The sequence below is a fragment of the Centroberyx gerrardi genome, chromosome 11, assembly GCF_048128805.1.
Source record: "Centroberyx gerrardi isolate f3 chromosome 11, fCenGer3.hap1.cur.20231027, whole genome shotgun sequence".
Lineage (NCBI taxonomy): Eukaryota > Metazoa > Chordata > Actinopteri > Beryciformes > Berycidae > Centroberyx > Centroberyx gerrardi.
In genome coordinates, this window is record NC_136007.1 from 15,053,212 (window position 1) to 15,077,319 (window position 24,108).

The 24,108-nt window shown below is 41.2% G+C and overlaps 2 protein-coding genes across 2 annotated transcripts; one reads left to right on the forward strand and one right to left on the reverse strand.

Annotated features, from left to right (window-relative positions):
• The first annotated feature begins 816 nt into the window (after positions 1 to 816).
• Positions 817 to 8,193, forward strand: slc47a2.1 (solute carrier family 47 member 2, tandem duplicate 1). The gene is made up of 16 exons (XM_071898114.1): positions 817 to 1,014; positions 2,050 to 2,151; positions 2,348 to 2,416; positions 2,643 to 2,791; positions 2,967 to 3,009; positions 3,128 to 3,172; positions 3,366 to 3,463; positions 3,679 to 3,776; positions 4,245 to 4,426; positions 6,079 to 6,187; positions 6,491 to 6,566; positions 6,994 to 7,063; positions 7,163 to 7,295; positions 7,381 to 7,475; positions 7,729 to 7,795; positions 7,961 to 8,193. Exons 1-16 carry the CDS (start codon positions 817 to 819, stop codon positions 8,191 to 8,193), a joined length of 1,767 nt encoding a protein of 588 aa, XP_071754215.1.
• A 2,407-nt stretch (positions 8,194 to 10,600) lies between these two features.
• On the reverse strand, positions 10,601 to 20,559 carry slc47a1 (solute carrier family 47 member 1). The gene is given in 17 exon segments (XM_071898178.2): positions 10,601 to 10,975; positions 11,129 to 11,233; positions 11,459 to 11,553; positions 12,160 to 12,324; positions 12,327 to 12,496; positions 12,580 to 12,655; positions 12,741 to 12,849; positions 12,944 to 13,011; positions 13,908 to 14,021; positions 14,238 to 14,335; positions 15,064 to 15,161; positions 15,275 to 15,319; positions 16,814 to 16,856; positions 17,288 to 17,436; positions 17,543 to 17,611; positions 19,797 to 19,898; positions 20,347 to 20,559. Coding segments are annotated over 17 exon segments (2,094 nt in total).
• Positions 20,560 to 24,108: the final 3,549 nt, after the last annotated feature.

Sequence of the window (24,108 nt, forward strand, 5' to 3'; positions counted from 1 at the left end):
AATAACCTTCCCACTTCCGTCAGAACTGAACTGCCCCTTCATTGGCAGCTTTTAAGAAACAACTCAAAACCTACCTTTTCTCACTCTTCTATAATCAACCCTAAACCTCCTAATTTCTCTACCACTATTATTTTTTGTGATATTATTTTGTTTAACTTTTACATAATTTATTGTTATGTCTCTCCTTGATTCTTTTAATGTTGTTTCATTGTTGTAAAGTGTATTCAGACACCCTGGTATGATATTGCACTTTAAATAAACTTCGACTTGACTTGACTTGACTACCAGGTTTAGAGATTGACCAGTGATGGTAATTGGTGCTCTCAATCGAGGCTGGGATTTCATTTTAGCTCATTACTACATTGATGGTGAAGATAATGTATCATTACCTATCTAGTTTCTTAAGTTGTCCTTCACTTTGGTAAGAATGTAACGTCACAATAGAATCTGTTACTCATACAATGTGTTTGTTAATAATAGATATGTATATTCACACACTGACACATGAGGCTTTTGGTTATTCACACTAACAGTAAGAGCTGTGCCACCCTTGAATAACTAAAAGGATAACTAACACATTATTTTTGACTAGGTCCAAAGTTTTCCTGGAGTGTGTAGCGTGTCGGAGGGCCGGGGGCGGAGCGGGCCAGAAACTCTAGCAACGCCCCTGCTCACATGCCAGCTCTCACAGAGAGAGAGCAGGGTGGGCGGGCATTGTCTTGGTTTTTGATTGTAACATCCTCAGCCTCCTTGCCTGTTTCTGAAGGGAATTAGTCATAGGTTAGACTTCTGTCTTGTGCTGAATCTCATTTCAGTATGGAAGATTCAGCAACAAAAACTTTCCGCACAAAAGGAGTGAATGGACAACACAAAACAGCCCAAACACCTACTGATGCTGCTCATGGTGTTGACTCACAAGCCTGCTGTGGCACCTGCCTGGAAAGCATCAAGCTCTGGATACCTGTGGACTACAAGAATGAAATTGTTCAACTTTTGAAACTTGCAGGACCAGTGGTAAGACTGCATTTGGATGCACCAAGTAGCTAAAATTTACTACCAGGCTCAAGGTTTTAGTAATGCCAGATGCTGTCCTAGTTATAAAGGTTGTATTTAATAATATTGAGAATGATTGACTGAACGTGTATCTTTGACTTATTATTGGTACATCCCTTTTGTTGGTGCTTGTAGACCTGTATCTCTATTAAAAAAAAAATTTTAAAAAGTGTTTTGCCACATACATAATTTTGTTATATTTCTGAATTGCCATTCATCGGCATTCATCAAAACACTAGTCAGACATGGTAGGGACTCAACAATGTGGATACATGAATTTAGAAGGGGTCTGATCCCGGCCTTAAATGGCCACTTTGGTTTTAAGACAAGGATTGTCCCATTTTTTTAATTCCCACCTACTTTATTACACCGGTGATAAACATATTAAACACTTCTAAACCATTGGGACTGCATATAAAAAAAATACTGCCATATTCCAAAGACCTGAAAGACTATTAGAGACTTCTGAAGGCTATTACAGATTTAGCCCTTTTAGTGCCCTTAATACATGCTTTAGAAGCCTTTCCAGTTCAAATATCAGACACATAAAGTGTGATATATTGTATCTCAGCCCTAGCAAAGCTTGTGCTTGCTCAATTTATGAGTTATTTATAAGTTGTAGACCTTAGGCTGACAGTTTATACCCATTTGACTGCATTTTTAGACAGAAGAAACGGGCCAAAAATAGTTCCAAGATCCTTTGAAATTTTTGTCATAATCTCAAAATCAAAAGCTGGCCAGAAAGTTATGTGTAGCAGTTATTTTAGCAAGTGCTGGGCAAAAGATCTTGAGGATGCATTCAATTTACAATATGATATATATTAGGCCTATACTCAAGGTCTTTTTAAATAATGTTTTCTAATGTGTTGATCAGGTCTATACTGCACTTACAGTTGCACCATTTAATTTATGTTCGGTGAGGATGATTTATGTTTCGAAGGTAAAAAAAAAAAAAAAAAAGGAGGGAACATGATTTTGTTTGTTTTTGCATTTCAGGTCATTTCACAGCTGATGGTGTTTCTGATCGGTTTCGTCAGCATGGTGTTCTGTGGTCACCTGGGGAAAACAGAGCTGGCAGGGGTGGCGTTGGCAATAGCGGTGAGAGGGCTCAGAGCTACAGTTTTCCAAAATCTATTTATGTTGGCATTCTGGTCTCTGGTTTGCTGTCATCCTATCTCTAGCTTTGCTCTTGAATTTATCTACTTATTTCATCCAACCATTTATCTATCCAAGCCTGAACCTGTTTTTCTTGTCTATCAAGATTTTTGTTTAATAATGTTTCATTTCAATATAGGTAATAAATGTCACGGGTATTTCCATTGGCTCCGGTTTGGCATCGGCCTGCGATACTCTCATATCTCAGGTAGTATCCTCAACAGAGATTATTCATTCATTTTATTTATCTAAGCAGGTCTTAACCACCACTGCTGTGTTCCCAGTATTCCTCAGGTCCACCTGAAACCAGCTCAACAAGGCTCTTTTGGATCGAGTTTGTTTTCTTGTATCAGTTATGCCCTTTGTTGTGGACATGAGCAAGCATTGTTTTATTTTTTGTATCCCTGACTCACTGTTCAATCTCTTTCATGCAGACTTATGGGAGCGGTAACCTAAAACGAGTAGGAGTGATACTGCAAAGGGGGGTTTTGATTCTGCTCTTATCCTGTTTCCCCTGCTGGGCCGTCCTCATTAACACTCAGCCCATTCTGCTGGCTGTCAGGCAGAGCCCAGAAGTCGCCAGGTGAACGCTTTCCACTCCCCACCAAAACCAGACGTACACCTTTTATCATCAGTGCATCACAGCTGCTGAACAGCACAAATTCAACACTTACCTATCATCTATCATCATGTTATTCAGTGCAGCACGATTGCGTCTGCTTAATTACAACTTTCCTTTATTTCCGTCTGCCATAAAGACTCTCCCAGCTGTATGTGAACATCTTCATGCCTGCTTTGCCAGTGAGTTCAGTTTGCTCTGTGTTCTTACAAACACCAAAATATCCATTCCTGTTGCCTGGCGGTTTGCATTTTGCCGTTGTATTTAATCCAATTCATTGTCCTATGTTTGTTTCTGCAGGCTGCCTTCATGTACCAGCTGCAAGGGAGGTATCTTCAGAATCAGGTGCATTTTGGCTACAAAACCACTGGTGTGATACACAGTAATCACTGAAAGATTGTTATTCATGTCAGTGATGAGTTAATGTTGTGCATTTTCACACAATGTAGGTTAATAACAACATCTGTTCAGTCAATAGGTGTTGTTATGAACATATACTGTGTCAACACATTGTTTTTGAGTGTGCTTTGGCTTACAGGGCATCATGTGGCCCCAGGTGATAACCGGAGCGATGGGGAATGTCCTAAATGTAATTACCAACTACATCTTCCTCTATCGTCTGGATCTGGGTGTCGCGTGAGTACGCCGACCACTCTTCCTCTACCCAGCAACAATGAAGTCTTTAAAGGCTATAGCATGTTTTTAGAGCTAAATTATACTCTGAAATATCTGTAATAATCTTAATAATTAACTGGAAACAACATTTATCTGAAGCCTTGTTTCATATCTATGTTTGGATGCCGATGATCAGATGTAAATAAACCTGTTTGACCCTCTTGACCCCACCAAAGTGGATCTGCGGCAGCCAACGCCATCTCGCAGTACTCCCTGGCTGTCTTCTTGTATGTGTATATCTGCTTTCGGGGGCTTCACAAGGCGACATGGGAAGGTGAGCTGAATGGAGGGATAACTTGTCATTAGACCACAATATAACTTTGATGCTATTAAAATGTTTTCTGTTCTCTGGATTCGTTCTGGCCTTGATCAAGTGTTTGCTTCTCAGGTGCCTCTTACGTTATTCACGTTTTCAGAGTTTTTTAATTGGTTGTCCATTGTTAACATTCCACGAAGTAATGTTTGACAACTGTAGCTCCGCTCTTTTAGTGCTCTATAGGAGAGAGGTTAGCGGTGACACAGCTCTTCCAAGTTAAAGAAGTTAGAGTTAAGTCTCACAATTTGTCAGTAAAATTATAGTCTGTCGTTTATCAACAGGTTTATATGCCTATTCTACTCTCTAAATGGTTAGCAATACATTTAGATGAATCCAACATATCATGACCAGTTATTTGTTATGGTAGATTCAGTGGGGAAGTTACATTGTTTACATTCGATTGACCCATGAACCTTTTACTCCTAGGCTGGTCACAGGACTGCCTGCAGGAGTGGGGTCCCTTCATCCACCTGGCCATTCCCAGCATGCTCATGCACTGTCTGGAGTGGTGGCTGTATGAGATCGGAGCATTCCTGGCAGGTGTGATTAGTGAGGCTGAGTTGGGAGCTCAGTCTATAGTTTACGAGCTGGCTGCTATTGCTTACATGGTAACTCCCTTACAGTACATTTTGTCTTATAATTAGGACTTCTTCACTCTTTCTTCACTTTTTTATTTTTACCTTGGTCTTCTGCCAGTATGTTTTGGATTGCTGAAATAATTACGCATACACCTTTGAGAAAGTTCTGGCTTATTTGAAGATGTGCTTGAAAGAATACACCAAGCTTTGGGGAGAATGGTCAGCTTATTTGTTAAGTGATGACAACATAGATCATCCATGTGTTCTGTGTAGATCATTCTTGAGTGATAGCTAGTCGGTGACTGACTAGCATTGTTGAGGAAAAAGTTCTGGAGTCAGAGGTTCGTCTTACTTGAGTATATATTTATTAAAAGGGGTCTCATGAGAGGAAGAGATGCACACAGCACATAGGCTACATACACTTCTTCGAAGGAGAATAGATTTGAGCTGGTCTTTATGCATCTTTCAAGGACGCACAGTGTGCAGACATGGGAACAGGTCACAGAAAAGGGTTACAGCATCATATGTTATGTCTTAGTTTAGAGAATCTACAGATAGTCTGGGACATCCAGGAGCCACTTGTGACAAGGGACCTCTGGCCTAGTAAGTTATGGCCCAAAGGTTACAGTGAGGTAACCATTCATCATGAAACAGTGCATTCCCCGATGGAGACCAGTTAAGCTGTTACATGTATGTTAAATTTTCTTCCACAAGCATCTAAAAAGTGAGAAAAGGGGAACTTGTAGCAGCTCTAAAGCTAAATGGTAAGTAATCTTAAATGATATATGCAGTCAACTGGTGGTTTTGTGGAGGAGATTTACATGAAATATGATATAAAAAAAGGGGACCACTGCATAGGATGTGAACATGTTGGGCAATGGGAGACTGTGTACAGCTAAAAATCATGGTACAGTGTAATGTGGTTGCTCACCTGAAATAGTTCCAAAAATAAACCTTGCTACATTAGCAACATGAGTTAACGACATTTATTTTTAAATGTTATGAATCTATAGGACATATAATAAAAAAACGATAGTTTGAAAAATGCTAGTCGACTACTATCACTTATTGAAGAAATGAGCCTTGCTCTGGTTCAGTGTTGTTCAGCAAATTCTTAACTATTACATGTATACAATATATGGAGAACAGTGTACAGAGATAGTCTGTCTGAGTAGCCTGAACTAAACTTATGGGAAAGTGCAACAGTTTTATAAAAAAAGAGACAAACAAGAGTGGAAACAAATGTGAGGATAAGGTAGACAAACTAGTCAGTGTCTGTGCATATGTGCGTGTGCAGTTTTGGGATTGGGCAGACACAACTAATACATGGCAACAGTGGAATATTGAAGATTAGCGGAACATCACACTCCGTATATGGAACTGGTTATCAACTTTAGTTTGTTGGAAAAGTACTGAAGAAGAACTTATCATAGGAGAGGAAAATTACTGAGAGAAGCTAAGATCAGTATGCACATAAGCTTATGTTCAATAGTCTTCTACACACTCAACATATTGTATGCTAAAGTGTCAGCATGGAGCACTGGAGCGAATGATTAGCGGGGACACATGAATGATTTTGGTGTCTATGTTCACAACAAGCAAATCTCCCCAAATCTTGGTGTATTCCTTTAAGATAATTGGTTGCTACAATGATCCGTTCCTTGCCTCTTCCTATCCCACAGTTCCCCTTGGGGTTCTCTGTATCTGCCAGCGTGCGAGTTGGAAATGCTCTTGGTGCTGGGAACACAGAGCAGGCCAAGCTGTCCAGCAAGGTCTCCCTCATCTGTGCACGTATGAATCAATGCATAAATAAAGCCTGCCTATATGCTAGTGTGTCAAGTTATATTACAGAGGAGAGCTCTTTCTTCTGGGTCTGTTAACATGTTTTCCTTAGTTCTGATCAATAAACCACACTTTCTACAAACACATAGGTCATTTTTGTTCATTACATCAAAATCATGCTACCAAAAGATCTGTTAGATCTTCTGCTCTCTCTGTCAATTGTGATTTAAAAATGCACACTAATCTACATTATGCATTCATGCATTGTTCAGCTTTACTTAATATGTACTGTATTTCTCATGCCCAATCCAGTTATAGTCTCATGTTTTGTTGGAGCTTGTCTTGGTGCATCTAAGGATGTGATTGGATACATTTTCACCACGGAGCAGTAAGTACAGATTTGGACAAATAACATTCACTTTTCTGCATTCGCAATATGATGAAACCAAAACTCTCAGGCAAACCCTGGCACAGAAAGCCAGACAGTCACGCTTGTGTATTCCCATCATGTAATTCATCATGTATTAACCTCAAAAGACACTGATCCTTGACAGTGAAGTGAGCCTCTCTCCTTGCTTCAGTTACACTTTACAGCGCCATCAATTCAGGCTGGGACAGAATTACTACCGCAGACATTTCCAGTTTATTGCAAATCCATCAATTACTGTTATTGATTAGTTGGCTGGAGTTCATTACGGTAGATGCACTTATTTCACCTAAGCACTCAAAAGCCTCTTCCCTTCAACTTTGTATTCAGCTGCCTTTGCCAATGATTTCAGTATCTGAAAAATAATCTCTATTTGCATGTCTTTTAGAGAAATTGTTCAGCGGGTCGCTGATATCATGATCATGTATGGTTTCATCCACCTTGCTGATGCCATTTCGGTGAGCGCCTCTGCTGCACAAAGTAATGCTGAGCAAAGCCAACCAGACTTGCTAGTGCTGTGCGCAGAATTTGGATATATGTGTATTTTACCTCCACAGGGTGTGACAGGAGGCATTGTTAGGGGAGCAGGGAAGCAGATGATTGGTGCTCTGTGTAACCTGGTGGGATTCTACTTCATTGGCTTCCCCATTGGAGTGTCTTTGATGTTCGCTGCAAAAATGGGCATTGTAGGTGAGGACAGATCAGATTTATATTGTAACAGTCTAATCAGACTTGCACTAGAGCTAATAACTCCCTCCTTCCATTTCTGTTCTAGGGCTGTGGGCAGGGTTTTTCGTTTGTGTCTTGATACAGTCCACGTTCTTTCTAATTTTCCTGTATAAACTAAACTGGAAGAAAGCCACTGAAGAGGTGAGTGCCGACACCTGGGATATCCCTTGTCCGTGGATGAATATCATTGATTCAAGCATCATTACAATGCAATTGTTTTTGCAGATAAAACCTTGCAATCAAGTTACTCTCTGCAAATTAAATCTTGCGCCCAGCATTTTCCATACTAATATTGTGTAGTAAAATGTTCTTTTTTCTTTTTTTTTAATTGCTAAAAAGATGTATTTTTAGTTGACTTGCATTGCAGATAGCTGTCATCAATGTCTCTGAATAGGCATTGGTGAGAGCAGGAGTCCAGGTCACAGATGGGAACAAGGGAACAAAAAGGGAACAAAATAAGGGTAAATAAAGGCTACTTTCTTATTTCCTATTCCTTCTATACCTCCATATAAACACCTTCATTCTGGGAACTAGTGTGTGGCTAAACTTCACTAGGAAGATTCCATGTGAAACTTAAATCCATTCCTCTCCCTCTCCCTCATTACAACTCTCGAACAAAACCCCAGACTCTGCTGAGGAACAGGCCGAGGTGAAGACGGGTCGCTCCAGCTCTGTGATCCCAGAGGAGGGGAAGCTGGAGGTGTTTGGTTTGGGCCAGAGTGGAACAGCCAGCGTCACCGTGGGAGTGGCTCTGTCAGTCCGCCAGCTGGTTTTACGGCGCGGCCTCACCGTGCTGCTCATGCTCCTCATCCTTGCTGCTGGAGTCTTCATCAGTGAGCTGCTCATCAGGCTGCTCTGATGAGATGAGTGACCTTTACCGCTTCATGCTGGCAGTCGGACCGGCGGTTGCTTGCATCAGGTTTTATGTCTTCTTGACCCTCTGACTCTTTAGTGTCAGGTAGAGCAGCGCTCTGACCTGCCCGTTCCTGCTTACCCTCACCTGTTAGACACAGTAGCTGAACCGCACTGTAAGTCTGAGGCACAAAACCCAAGCTCTGAAAATCTGCCTCTGACACCAAATAAGTGCATATGCAATGAAAGGAGGCATCCAGTCGACACCAAAATGATTTAGACAGCAATATATTTTGGATGTTTTGTCTGTACTCCTAACTTTGGGTGTCACAAGATAAAGTGATTAAGATGATAGAGTAGGCAGCTTCAATTATTGGACGCTAATCTAATTCATATTGATTGGACAGGTGAAAAATTATAGCATATTTTGTATATGGACCCACCATTTGAAAGCCAAGTATGTGGACAGCTAAAATTATACTAAATACAATAGTTTTTTTAGTTGATTTAGTGACAGGAGTATAGAGCCAAAAAAATAGTTTTGGAGCTTGTTGTATACATCAGTATAAATCAAAAGATGATGCACATGCACACATCCAACATATCATGCAAACAAGCAATGAGCACTGCATGCTTTTACTGTAAGTAATATTGTTGGTACATTGCTTTTTTTTTTTAGAACTAAATGCAGGCACGTGGCCCATCCTCTTACAACCACAACTCTAACAAACTAAAATGATATTTTCAGACAGAAACCAGCTGTGGTAATAGGATTTTGCTATGCAAGTATTAGTTTTCTTTGTTTCTTGCTCTAATTAGTTTAATAGTTGAAACCCTGTCAGTCATCTAGCTGTTAAGTTAGTCATGTTTTGGCATTTGGACCAATGAAAACCTGAACCAGAAAAATACAGTATAGGCCTATGTGCTTTAAATAGAAAGGGGTTGCGTAAGAAAGGCTTCAATCAAGACATAAAGGAGATTTTCTTCCACTGCCTGTTATTCCGCAATATATAGCCTGAATGGATGCCATAATTAGAAATGGTATGATTAAATGCTATAATTAGGCTACTGTGTATCTGTGCATGTGTACTTTCATCATCAAAGATAGAGAAAGCTGTTCTTTCTTCGGTTTCTTTTTCTTTCCTTTGATCTGTGTTGCCAAATTTGATGATAATGAAGGGTCTGTACCCTCAAACTGCAACATCCTGGCTGGATGAAGACATTTCAAACTGAGCAAATCAACCACCTGTTCACTCTGGACAGGAACAGATAACTAGCTAGCTTATCCTTCGCAATCATAGCCTACCAGTAGCCTAAACAAAGCTACACAACAAACAAAAAAAAAACATTTTTGTTGACAGCATAAAATCAACCATTTATGAATGTCAGAAATATACAAATGTATGATGTACCACTACAAAGCACTGTTTCCATAAAAGTAGTCTCTTCTTACCCTTTGATGCTAGTATAAAAGATAAAATTACTGTATTATTTTTTGGGAGCATTATTCTGGGGGATTTTTTGGCCTGAATCGTCCCCTAAAGTTGTCTAGGATCCACCGTACCTTATCCACCTTATGGCTTGGTTCATTGCCAAACAACTCAAAAGTCATTTTTGACTGCATGCCGTGTTATTGTGGTCTGACCAATGTTATCAGCCACAGAAGTAAAGAGAAATATAACTTGATATGATTTATTAATTCTCTCTGTCCTGGAGAAAACCAGGACAGAGTTCTCATTGACAGCGATACAGCAAGACACAATGTAGAAATGTACAAATTTACAGATGTAACTGTAACCTTAAAATTCAAAATTTCCTATAGTTATATTACGCATTAGATATTTACACAATACATGTAGATTATAGATCAGATATTTACAGTGAATCTAATGAACTCAAAGTTAAAACAACAGAAAAAAAAAAGATTTAATCTTAGTAAGAAAGAAGCTACAGTATGTGTCACAGTTAAATATACTGTAAATCAAGAAAGGGATAGCTTGAGAAATCAAAAGGTATCAGTGGCAGACCATCTATGCCTTGATGCCCAGCTGGTCTCTTGCTGAGGGATTTGTAATGCGTCTTGTAGTCCCAGTGGAGCACATTCTCCCTCATGTCTTGGCTGCAGCAATGCTCTCAGGCTGAATGGGTTAAAACATGGGCTTTATAAACTATCGACCCTCATTCAGTCGTTCATTCTGCACCTCCTCCTCATCGGCCTCTTTATCCCTACTTGTTAGATACATAGACTGTAAAAATGAATGGACACAGTGAACCACCATCTGTGGTGAAGCACACCTGCTGGCTCAAAACAACCATTTCTCTTTAGGAATAAATTGGGGAAATGGTTATTTTTGGCAGAACTGTATTAACTGTGTGCAGCCACTAGGTGTCTGCATTCAGAGATCAGATACTGCTTAGAGGGGTGGGCTCTGCTCCAGTGGAGTTGTGGACGTAGGAGTGGAGTTGTTGGCCCAGTCCAGGGTGAAGTTGGTCCTGGTCTCAGCGGAGGGCTCTGGAGGGGGGAAAGCGAAGTGGACAGTGACACCTATGGCCAGGATGAGAACTGTCGCCAAGAGAACGAGTCCCCTTCGCAAGATGATCTGAGTGACAGACAGCAGAGCATTGGGTTTGATGTCTGGAGCGTTTTTGCTCCACTCCGCATCCCCCTGGGTCCCTGCTGCGTCCGTGTTGCTGCCCTCAACTTCACGGCCCGGTTTCTGCTCCTGATCCTGGGTGTTGACGGCACTGTAGCCTGCTGGGGTGGGAGCCTCCTCACCTTCCAACGGGGCCTTTAGGGAAGACACAGAGATGCTTTGTTAATCACTGTGTGAGTATAATATAAATAATAACAATACGCACATGAACAGACACAAAAAGTGAAATTAACTAAACTAATACTACTTAACTAAACACCACATACTGTTCATACTGTTCACACTTACTGTGTTTGGACAGTCAGAGAGGTCAGGGACCAAAGCTTCAATCCCCACCATGCTAGCAGGACGCTTTGATGTCACCAGCACTGTCTTGCCAGCTCGCAACTGAGCCTGAAAAGACATGAGAGTGAGGCTCACGAGTAGGCACATAAAAATAGATTTACTGATTAAAACTAATAAACATCTTCGTGAAAGACTAAGACGAAGCTGACTCCTGAAAGTGTCTTTCCCTAATGGGACGTGTCCATTTCATGACCAAAATGACATTCTTGCCCTCAGTACCTTTCATTTTTTTTATACTATGAGCGGTTTTAAAGGATGATCAGGACATCCTACCTCCTGTGTGACCTTCTGCCAGTTGAGTTTCATGATGAGAACAATGAAGAAACACGTCTGAATGACAGCGCATATCAAGAGACCCAGCCAGAAGCCTAACAGAAGGCACACACACACACAACACACACACACACACACAAAACAAAGGATATAAATATACAGAAAACACACACATCACAAAGTTTAACATGTGAGGTCAGAGCTGTGTGTGTGTGTGTGTATGTAGGTGTGTGTGTGTGTGTGTGTGTGTGTGTGTGTGTGTGTGTGTGTGTGTGTGTGTGTGTGTGTGTGTGTGTGTGTGTGTGCACATGTTTGAGTGAATATGAGACTGGGGTAGAGGCAGAAGTCCACACTTGCAGGGAGTAAATGGCAGACTGCAGGGAAGGAAATTACATCAGCCATAAAGTTGAGTGGAGCCACACCTCTAACAGTTATTAAAAGGCTGAATTGAATGGAAATGTTCATGTTAGTGCTAATTGTAAAATCACCTTGTTTGCTGTGACTATGTCCATAAGCTCAGGCTCCTAATCACTGTCACTGAAACGGTGCTGGAGAGTGTCACTTGAAGCATAGACTAGAGTGTGTGTATTTTAATCTGTTCTGTATAAAATGGAATAATTGTGATTCCTATTTGGGTGGATTTCCATTTGAAATCTGGTCACAGAAACATAGAAAAAGAGAGCATAGGATGAAAGCATTACCTAATAGTCTGAGCTTGGCAGCAAACATCAGAGCTATTGCCACTGGCAGACCTATGCAGTAGTAGAACACCAGGTTGGACAAGGCAGCAATTTTCTGCATCCCAGAACCTATAAGAATCCCTGAGCAGACACACTGAATACACACACAGATTGAAAGAATGAAAAAAGGCATTGGTTCAACAGAAGAAACATGACAGCTCTGTGTACTATTCGATGTGAGGAATCAAAAACAAGACAAAAACAGCATCCCAGTCTGTTCCAACTTACCAACAGTGCATCAAAGAACTGTAGGAACGTGTAGAGGTTGAGGTTCCCTGCGACAATCTCTACAATGTTTCTGCAGGCATTAGAGGAAGAAGATCGTTAAAAACAGTGATGTCTTTTGTATGGTACAGCAATGCATGATGGTCTTAAACTCACTCGTCAGAGGTGAATATGTAGCCAAGCACAGACTTGGAGGCAGCGATCACAATACCCTGGAACACAGCAATCACTCCTACAGGGAAAACATTACACAATATTAATCCTGTGCGTGTGTGTGTGTGTGTGTGTGTGTGTGTGTGTGTGTGTGTTCCTCTAACCTGCTAGAACCAGGGCCACTTTGCAGGTGACTAAGGCCCTGGCAGTGTCCCCCGCCCCCAGGGCATTCCCAACACGCACACAGGCAGCTACATGAACACCTAGAGGGAACTGTGAGGACCCCGTATCACTCACTGGTGTCACTTACATGTTACAAAATAATGTGGATTGTAGATGCTCAAGTGAACAAATGTGTGATCCATACCATGTATGTTATGGCTCCTGCTTCCAACATCACATGCTGGGCAGCAAGATCCACCTCGCCTAGTATACCTGATGTGTTGAAGGGAAGATTCAGGTTTTTAAGAAGATTATTCTATTGAACATTAAAGCTACACCAGGCAACTTCTCACATTGGAAACAGCAAAATGACAGCGAGAGGTAACTGAGACCCTTAATACCGAGAAATCATGTGACATACCAAAGGGACAAGAGACAAGCGATGTAACGTTGGCGATGGAGTGCTCGCTCGCTGCTGAGACAATTTAGTTTCTCTCTTAACTTTCAATTTATCACTTCTTGTGTGCAGGGAAGTGTCCATCCCCAATGCCAGAATTGAATTTGAGCATCTCTGCAGCATCTGTATTAGCGGGGATGGGACGCTCTTCTCTATTGCATGCCCACTTTGTGACTTAGGCTGATCAGATGGGAGTATTTTTACATAATAATCTTGCCTAGTGAAGCCTTAATCAAACCACCATTCAGGACATTCAAAACATTTTTTTTTCAGAGGTTTTGTTAGAAACGTAGAAACTGAAACCGGCTTTTGTTTGTAGTGCAAATGCAAGTCAAAGGAATGCTAATCTATTACTGGCAAGCAATTCAGTGCAATTCCTTGCTGTAGTAATAATAAGTAATAAAAGTGTTTGAAAAGACTTACCTATGCAATTTGGAGAGCAATGATTTCATACCCCATTGACTTGGACTGTCACTGCTAAACAAATGCTAACAGGAAACAGGTATGTTTTTAATGTTTGTAATAATCAGTGGGTTAGGCTTCTAAAGATCCTAATCCATTTAAATGAGATGACGTGAGAAAGACAGATACGATAATGGTAGATAACTGGCTGTAAAATATTTATATGAATAATTATATTATGCCTGATATTACGTAATTAACTATTAGTGAAACATTAGTGAACAATGCAAAGACATGCTCAAACACTGACCAGCAAGGAAACCTCCAATCTCCCAGATCCACCATTCAAAGCAGACCATTAATGTACTAGGAATAGCCAGCTGCATATAGGAGCCCCACTCCTGCAGACTGTCACTGGACCAACCTGCAGGAAGAGACACAAGTTCACACAAAGAAAAATACTCAACACGGCCTGTAGAGGAAGACAGTTTACTACAACAAAATTGCTATACATCATTCACCTTTAGGCCCAGATGAGTAGCAGAAACATTGATTCAATCCCTGACTATTACATATTTACATTTGTGTGTCTGTGTAATTGTGTGTATAACTGTGTTTATGCATGCATGATAAGTCTCACCTCCCCATGTCTGCTCATGGAGCTTCCTCCATCGGATGTAGCCAAACAAAAGCAGGCAGATGGTGATCTGAGAGAGGCTGCTAGCTATTGCTGATCCACTGCAAAGACACATAGTAAAACATCATTGTATTTTGGTGTGATTCCATGCTACAAATCTGGTGCCTGCTATTTAACACAGACTCCCCCTCTCTCTCTTTGCAAAGAAAAGGCAAGCATTCCACAGTGAGGGGTCAGAAGAGGTCAGCAGGTACATGAGGTAAAGGTATGGTAAAGTTGAGCATATCAGCCATTTTAGGAGTTTAAGCCTTGAAAATGAGCACAGTTCCTGCTAGAGATGCTGAGGGCTAGAAGGTCAGACCTTTACAGAGCAGAATGTTTGTCCAGCTGGACCCAGAATCAAATCCTGCCAGAGCTTTCTCTTCTCTCTCTCCCCTACCCTGTGTCCCTCTCTACTTTCTCACTGTCTAAATAAAGAACAAAAATAATAAAAGCCAGTAGACTGACTCTCCTTTAAAAAGAAAACAAATCTTTCTTTGAGTATAGACGTAAATGCATAATGAGCTCTCTGACCTCCTGTTCTGTTCTCTCCAAGATCCTGGCTATGCCTCTGGCCCAGCCCCCTTACAACTGACCAAGCTGCTTATCGATGGATAATAGTAACATGATCAAAGGAGACGGAGACTCCATTTCTTGAGTTTGTTATAGAGGCTAGAACAATATATTTTGATTTGATTATGGTTATGAACTTGATATCATATCACACAAAGAACACAAAGTCCATCAAAGACGAGAAAGTGGGGGAGGAGCAGACCATGAGCACACCTACATCACACCCAACTTCAGGCTGAAGATTAGGACATAGTTAACACCCAGGTTAACAATGTTTGCTGCTGCTGCTGTGTACATCTGAGGCAGAATGATCCCCTGAACAGATAAAAAGATATAGAGTTCACAATCAGGTACACAATCTGGACAGCTCATATTCCATCCGCATAAGTATTACTTAGAAAGTGTTTCTCCAATCTATAAAATCTTACTTGATTCTGAAGGTAGGAAACTTGTAATTGGTGCAGGAACATAGCCTGTGGGAGGGGGAGACAAAGGGAATATGGAATTTTCAGAACATTCTGACGACAGACGCAACACAAAGACTGTAGAAAGAACATTCAGACCAGAACACTCAGATTCCATATAAAACTCACATATAGAATGTTCAGACCCAGACAGAACTCTCAAACAGAACTTTAAGATGCCAGACAGAACTTTCAGGTAGACTTTGGAACTTCCAGACGGAACTCCAATATAAAACACTCATAGGGGGCGATCACACCGAGAAGCGTCGCTAGAAACGCGTCGCCACCAAAACCATTGTTTTCCTATGGTACGGTGCGCCTGGTGCGTGCTCTTCTCTTGCGACACGCGTCGCGTTTTTCTGGCGGTTTTTAGGCGCGCATAAAAGTTAAAATATTCTCAACTTTTCAGCGCAAGGCGCGGAGTCGCACCGCTCGTCAATGTCACATTTGGGCCAGGCAGCCAATCAAATCAAGCAGAAGGCGGGCTTTCCTTCCTGTTTTGATGCGGTTTGATGTGGTGGGAACGGTGGGACAGAGGAAAACACACATGAAAAGTTGATATTAGCGGTCTTTAACCCGGTCGCACAAGCAGCCCTGCTCCATAGGCGCACCAAGCTGTTTTGCCCGACGCAGTCTGCCGAGGCGTTTTTGACGCGGCTGCGCCTGTAGCGACGCTTCTCGGTGTGATCGCCCCCATAGGCCTTCTAGAATCCAGACAGAATTCTCAAACAGAACACTGAGGCCCTGATTCACTAAACTTTCTGTTGCCTTAAGTGTGAGCTATACATCTGAAATGACCCATATTAGAAAGCCATGCTGTGCACTAGCCATGCTCTATGAGTGAAGAGCGCAGAGAGAATGCAGCTGTTAATACAATACAGCAATATTGCCCCCATGCTTGTCATGCATGTGCAAATCTTGATATTTTGTGCGCACAGTAATGAGTTGGTTAATTCACAAACACTTTTCAGTATCAACTACTCCAATTATTGAAGCATGAATGCAGTCTTTTGAAATGCGGTCCAGTCAAAGGCTTTGCACAGCATGATCCGTTTGGCCATCAGAGTTGCTGCAATCATTGCTTCCACACAAAAGCATCGTCCCCAACACGTCAGGCACGTAAGGGAGAGGGTATTCCATGTGAGAATATCTTTCTTACAACTTTTAGAAGCTGAAATCATTCAAAGATGCCCCATTCATCATCAATTTGCTGCTAGCCTTTTAAGCACAGTACAGAGTGTGCATGCAACTAGTGATGAAATGGGGCAATTTGAGTGAGCAATACTATTTTGGGGGACTGTTTGCACCTCAACTTGATTTGCATTTCTTAGTGATTAATACAGAAACGCTCCGCTACTAGCTCAAGCTACTGAGAGCAGAAAATTGCGTAATTTGCCAATACAACACTATTTTAGTGAATTAGGGCATCAGAACTTTCAGACTCCAAGGAGAACACTCAGATGGAACATTTAGACTCTAGATGTTTCAGTACAATTTACTCACTGGAACAGCTGGTATAAATGCCATCGCATAGAGCTGGGCAATTCTAGAAAAGGGGAAAACAGAGTAATATTACTTTGGTACAACTTCAAGTGTGCACACATAGACATTATATCGTTTTTATGTTCTTACATGCTTCTGTGTTTGCATGCATGTATGTATGTGTTTCATTTGAAATATAGACAAATGTCTATATATATATATATACAATGACAACTCCCAAATCTTCAAAAGACTGGTGCCAAAGAGAAAAAAATGACTAAAACAGTGTGTCTACACACAGTATATTTCTGGTTCTTTGCTTTATTGTTTCCTTAACTGATTTAACATTTTACCTTCAATTGACCATCAATATTCCTTGCCTGTAGACACACATACAGAGTATGCGCACACATAGCGTACTAATGTGTCAATTTCATAAAGAATGGGATAACCAATTACTTTACATGCATTCTTTCAATGTGTGAGTGAATTTACCTTACCACCTCATCCTCCTGTTGCATGATGAGTAGTAAGTTGTGAGAGTTCATGAGAAGAGCCCAGCAGGGCAGACAGAGCAGCATCAGGATCAACGTACTCCTTTGGAGAATTACTCCCACACGCTTCATGTTCTTACTGCCATACGTCTGCAAAACACAAATCAGACCGAGGACTGAGAACTTCAGTTCAAATTTCAAATGTCTTTCCACAGATGGTGGTAAGATGCCATTACATGTAACACACTGTGCTCACCTGAGAAATGAGTGTGTCACAAGCCAATGCAAGGCCATAGCCTGTTGAAGTTGTGGTCACATTGATGAACTGAGAGGTAGGAAACAAAATACCCAAAGTTAGAAAACAAAAACTGTAGTCTAACTGTAGACAGTAGGTGAAGAATATCGCAACTGCACAAGTCATATTAGAGTCTGTCCATGTGTCTGTTACTCAGTGTGCTTGTCTGTCTGTCCATCACTGCCCAAATTAAATTGTGGTGTTGGGTATGCTCCAGCCGCAAGAAGTGATGAATCGAAACTTACAAACAAGCAAAATGGAAACAGCAGTGAGCGCTCCGTCCAGAGAAAGCTGGACTCACCACATTTGAACCTTTGCCTCTTTACCCTTTGGTATTCTTTGGCATGAAGTGATCACAGACTGGCCAGGTTGGCAAACATGAGCATGCTGTGTGCAGTTTACTGATGTCATGTTACATTTTTACTGGGTATTAACGGTAAAAAAAAATTTAAACAGTTACACTGGCATTTGGAGCTGCCAACAGTTGCCTAGTGCAGATTTTAGCTTACTGTTTGCTGACACAATTTGTTCTCTGAACAAGTCATTTCAAGCCAGTAAGGTCATCTGTCCCATTAGCCTACTGTTGTTGAGACCAATAGTACATTTAGAAATTATTGGGTAATGTTGTGAACTAGGTGTAAGCCTTTAGGTACAGCGTGGTGCAGAATACTGTAGTTCTATTGATGTTAAGGTCAGGTATGGAAGAGGGCGGTTCTGGGACACCAAAACCTACTATAGAGCCTGCTGGAGATGTTGTGGGCCTAATTCAACAAAATAAATGTGATGGGAGGTCTCATCACGTTGGGAGGGAACTCCAATAACAACCCTGCACTCACACACTCAACTCTGGGGGGTTAGTAGCCTACTTCATTCCTTTAACACCTGAATTGGGCTTCTGGATAATGCACATGTGCAATATGCTGTATATTGATTGTCCAAGGCTCAATAATTGAATGAAGAAGAAGAAGAATGAAGATTTACTGGGAGAATTTTGTCACAGCCTGGAAAATTGTCACTTAGAAATGCAGAATGTCTTTCTAAAGAACATCTTTTGCAATATCTTCCAATAGGAGAATAATTTTTCTTCTTTGCTCTACCCTTTACAAATGTTGTCCATCATTTCCCAGTTTACAACCCTTTGAGCTTTGAGGAACAAACTCACTGTTCTCTGTTGTGAATCTATGAATCTACTCAGTTGTAGCCCAAATGTCCATATTTATATTTAACAACACACTTGAGAAGTAAAAGGCATTCTCCCCAAATCAACCGGCAGAATGCATTTCGCTTCTGGAGGCAGAGCAACCATAACACAAAGTAAAAGAACGGAATTTTTCCTGTTCTGGTTTTGCAATGACATGCAGACTCACCCTGCCGTCTTAATCCCTGCATTCTAAATTTGGCTTTGCTACAACACAGACAATGTCAAAACACTAATGATTTGTTCCTTCATCAGAGCATTGCTGCTTGAATACTCTTAGATTAGTTAAGCTCATTTGCACAGTGATAAAAACAGAAGCAAAGTGAGACAGTTGAGTGCAAGTGCTAAAAATACGATGATAAAAAAAAACAGAAAGATGAGATGCTCTTACTTCTGCTAAATCTGGCTTCTCTGCAACAAGGATTAATTCAACTAATGTTGCCCAGTGTAAGCATTTACATCCGAATATTGCTCCTTCATTGGAGCCCTTTCTGTCACTTTTGTGTTTAGAGATAAACAAAAACACTGCATGCACAGATCCCAGCTGCTCAGATGCTCACTAGTTCCTGTACAAGAGACCAGATCACACCAGTTCTTCAAGCCCTCCACTGTCTTCTGATGAAATACAGGTTTCAGTGAAAAGTCCTTCTCATCGGCTTCAAAGCTCTAACATCTAACTGCCTTACTTCTGTGATCTCCAACACCAATCAGCAGCCTGAGCCAGATGTCAACTCCCTGACCCGCATCACCAGCATCACAACAACAGCTTTGGGAGATGCAGCCCTGTCCTTCGCTGCTTCCACCCATCCCATTAAGCCTACCTCTCCCTCTTCTTCTCAAGAAAACTTGCATTCTTCTTCTTATTATGAGTAGTGGTGGGAACAGTAGTATTAGTAGTGGTAGTACTAGTAGTTGTAATAGTAGTAGTTGGATTAGTAATAGTATATTTCTGACCGATTCCATTTATCGTGAGTAAAATCATGAGTCTACATGCCACAAAGGAGTGTAGTAGCCTACCGCTGAGGCCAGTGCATATCCAGCCAGTTCTGCATTGCCTATGTGACCACAGAATATGGTGATGACAAACTGCAGGAGGAAGTTCAGGATCCGAGACACCAGCTGTAGAGAGACACACACACGTTAAGACAGAGAGGTTTACGACCATGCAGCTCAGGGATCATCAGGTGAAACTGATGCAGTGTGTTATTGCTGTTAACTGGGTTGCTTTGCTGAGGCAGCTTATCACTGCACTCAGCTATGTGGAAGTTAATCTTAAATTAAAGAGGAGTGTGGTGAAATCACCAGACAAAGTTACTGTACAACACCAACAGACTAGGATATTACCACCTTTCACTGTGAAATAACTGTAGGTGTGTATATTTCAGAAGAGCAGTTGATTACAGAAGCTTTCTAATGGAAAACGGTGCACTTACAAAAGAAGCTGTAGTAACACTATTACAAAGGATTATAGTGACTGAATGTACTACAATTGTAGCACCTCAAACCCAATGCATAACACCCCCCCCCCCCCCCCCCCCCCTTCCCACTTCAACTTTCCCCTACTCACCAGTGGGCCCGTGAGCCGCAAGACATGGTACAGTTCTTCTCTGTAGGCCAATGGCAGCAAACGCCTCACGCACGCATACCGGAACAGTTTGGAGCTGATGGCCGCCGCCTCGTCTCCCTCAACCCCTGCCGCCTTGGCAACAGAAACCCCAGCAACTGCCCCAGGAGCGCCCGGCGAGGGGCCTGCAGATTCCGGGACACCCAACTTCTCCATTCAAACACAAACGAGGAAGAGGGGGAGAGAGAGAGAGAGAGAGAAGGGAGAGCAGCGAGGGACAGGGGAGAGAGGAGGGAGAATGAGAGAGAGAGAGAGAGAGAGAGAGAGAAAGAGAGGGGGGGGGGGGGGGGGGGGGGGGGGACGCTGCCCTGTGCACCAACACGGGCCAGTCAATCCATGAGGGCCGGGTTAAAGATACAACCGGAGTATGCACCCCTTCAAAGTTACTGATTAACTAACCGGCTGGGGAGGAGAGAGATGAAGAGGGCATGGATATAGGAGGGAGAAGAAGAAGAAGAAGAGGAGAACAAAAGTATTTTTTTGTTTCTCCATAAGAGGGCAAAGCCGGGCGGATGAATGTTTCCGCTGTATGTGAATGCTGGGGAGGGGATATAGTGTGTCTGAGTATTTGCATAGGCAGTAAGTGCATTTTTCTCAGTACTTTGTGAACCTGTCTGTTTAACATATTAGGCTGTGTGTGTGTGTGTGTGTGTGTGTGTTTGTGTGTGTGGTCTTACAGGGCCCAGTAATCTGATGAAGAATGCCTGTTTGTGCAGTGTACACAAAGACCTCTGATGGCAGGAGCTCTATGGTCTCTGATTAATTTCTAACAGAGCAGCCATGATGTGTGTATTGTGTTTGTGTGTTTGTGTGCGTGCGTGTGTGTGTGTGTGTGTACATGTGCCATTAGCCATTGATCTTATCTGCCTCTGAATGTACTTTGACCATTGATTTAATCCCCGGGGTCACCCGGGGATCCTTATGTAGATGGTCACATAAACGAATACAGTCACACACACACACACACGCACACATAAATATACACGCACTCCATTTACAGACTCGGTAACCTAAGTAATTATTCACTAAGATATAGGTAGTGCTATCTCATCCTTAGGTTAATAAACAACCCAGCCTGGACAATAATATTGATTTAATCTGCGATACTTAATCTTTAACTCCCCGTGAATGACACAGATTCAAGTATAGGTTTGACATTTATATCAGTTGTAATAATAGCAAGGCAAAAGTCACCTTCAGCCTTTCTCTGTGGCAAAGTCTGTACGATCAAACAGATCTCTACCTTTAATATGAGAGGGCACAAGCAGAGCGATCAGCTTACCCGTTACAGCTGAAAAGGCTTCAGGTGTGTGTGTGTGTGTGTGTGTGTGTGCGTAGGGTTAGTGAGTGGTCAATTGTGCAATCTCACACATGCTTCTTCCCCAGCTGTGTCGCAATTGCTGCTAACCTTTGATCTGTCTGCACCATACACACTTAAGGGATTTTGTGAGAGCAAGCTAAGAAGCTGTCAAAGATTGAATATAGGGTTACTAAATATACAATCTGGTGACGCTTAAAGTGTGTGTTATGGGTTATGGCAGAAACACAGGGAAATAAAAATCTGTGTAATAATAAAATAATAATAGCAGTAAGAATAATAAGAAGCTATCCACTGCCTGATAATAATCTTTATCATTTTAACTTTATTTTCATGTAGCCTACTTATCATAGTAAAGTTACAAAGTGGTTGACAAAAAATATGTTTATGAAACCACAGAACAGTAAAATCCACTATTTATATTATGCAAATGCATCAACAAAGTATTAGCAAGCGTGAACTATAGGCATGACAGCTGGCTCTGTGCATGCAAACTCAATCATAAATCACAGATAAAATAACATCACAAGGCTTATAAAATGAGTAGAGTACACAACACTGCAGAGCAAAAAAAAACAAAAAATAAAAGACACCTGCTATGAATTGTAAAATGAGATTAGAGAGGACACAATGTGTTCAATGTGTTCACAATCTTCTGACATCACTACATAAATATCACTACATAAAGAAGAAGTCATCTCTACCCATAAACCTTTTTTTTTTCTTTTTTTTTTTTTTACACATTCTGATTACAAAGTTACCTGACAGTGTGCTTGCCTCAAAAGTGATGGTCATCTTTGAAGTCAATATTCAGTGGTCATAATTTGTGGGTCTCTTAGCAGCAGCTGAAGGTATCTTTTTCTGTAGATTTGTCAATGCCTCTCTCTAGTGGGTGAGAACGGGAGTGCTGTTTATTAGAAACATACACGCACACACACACACACACACATATCAGTATGTTTGTCCACCTGACCCTTGTGCTCCCCATCTGTCTCCAAGTGCTGCATCCGCTGGTCTCCTGCTCCTTTGCTCTTTAGTTCTGCACTTGAGGCTGATCCTCATCCTCACCTTCTCCTCCTCCTCCTCACGTAAACTGCCTTTCACATCTCCTGCTTCTGTTACAGTAACAACACTAGACTGGACTACGGCCCGAGCCACACCAAGACCTTTACATCACACATGGCACAGTGAGTCATTCGAAAATTGAAAATGAGAAGGGAGAAAAACCTGTTAGAGTTGTTACACTATGGAATATTATGATTCAAAGCCGGATTTATAATTCAAACTTGTTCTCATTTACTCCAACCACACACTACATGCTCTATTGAGTAATTTAGTGTCAAGCACAGGTATAACTGAATCCAGGTCTGAAAAAGGCTGGAATGAGAATCTGAGGATGAGCTGCCAAGAGTATGATGAGGTTTGGGTTCAAACTTTTTGAGTACATAGAAAAAAGGTTCATGTTTTTGAATATATATAAAAATGACTGATTACTGTTTGAAATTAATGTATTTTAATAATTCATTTACAATTATTGATTATTATTTTCATTTTCTAAAAATGTATGGCATCCCAAAATTGATAAAAAATACATATTTTTGATACCCATGCCCACGGTTTACCAATCGATGCTCCAAGTTTTCTAACCCATGCCCTCCATTTCATAATCCATTAAACTGTCCACAGGTATTAAAACGTGAATTTCCACGTCAACATTTTTCTCTACCAAGTCTGTATGACTAATGTTGTTGGATAACTTTCATAGCAAATCACATTATCAATGCATTATGGCCTTGCTGGTCTATTTTGTTGCTGTTCTATTAACAGGATTAGCAGCTTTTTTTTTATTTAGTCAACCCAGAAAATGATTTAATTATTACTCACATAATTGAGATACATTCATAATAAAAAAGAAAATACAGTGCTATTTTAACATAAGTGAAAATATTTTGGTAAAGAAACCAGTAAAAGGTGCATTACATTTTTATCCTTACATCCACACCCAAGAGGTTTAGTGCCACTATAACCAATAAAGAAGTTCCTTTCTTTCCAGTGTTTGCACATTATAAGTGTGCCACAATAAAAGAACTGAACGGGGGGGTGAGAGGGTGTTGACGGGAACAGACAAGCTGAATGATGGGAGGCTAGTTTAGAAATGGTGAAGGAAGTTAAGTTGTAAAAAATGTGCCCTCCTGTGCATAGGTGAAGCATATAAAGGCTATTCAGGATTCAAACAGTCCTCCACATCCTCCTGTTCACACACAGGGAGCCTCAGAACGGAAACCCAGCGAAGTGAACTGCAAAGAAAAACTGAATAATTCTGCGGTAAGCATCTTTCAGTCATCTCAGAACGAACATCTTTTTATGTGTGAGGAGGCTACAAAACT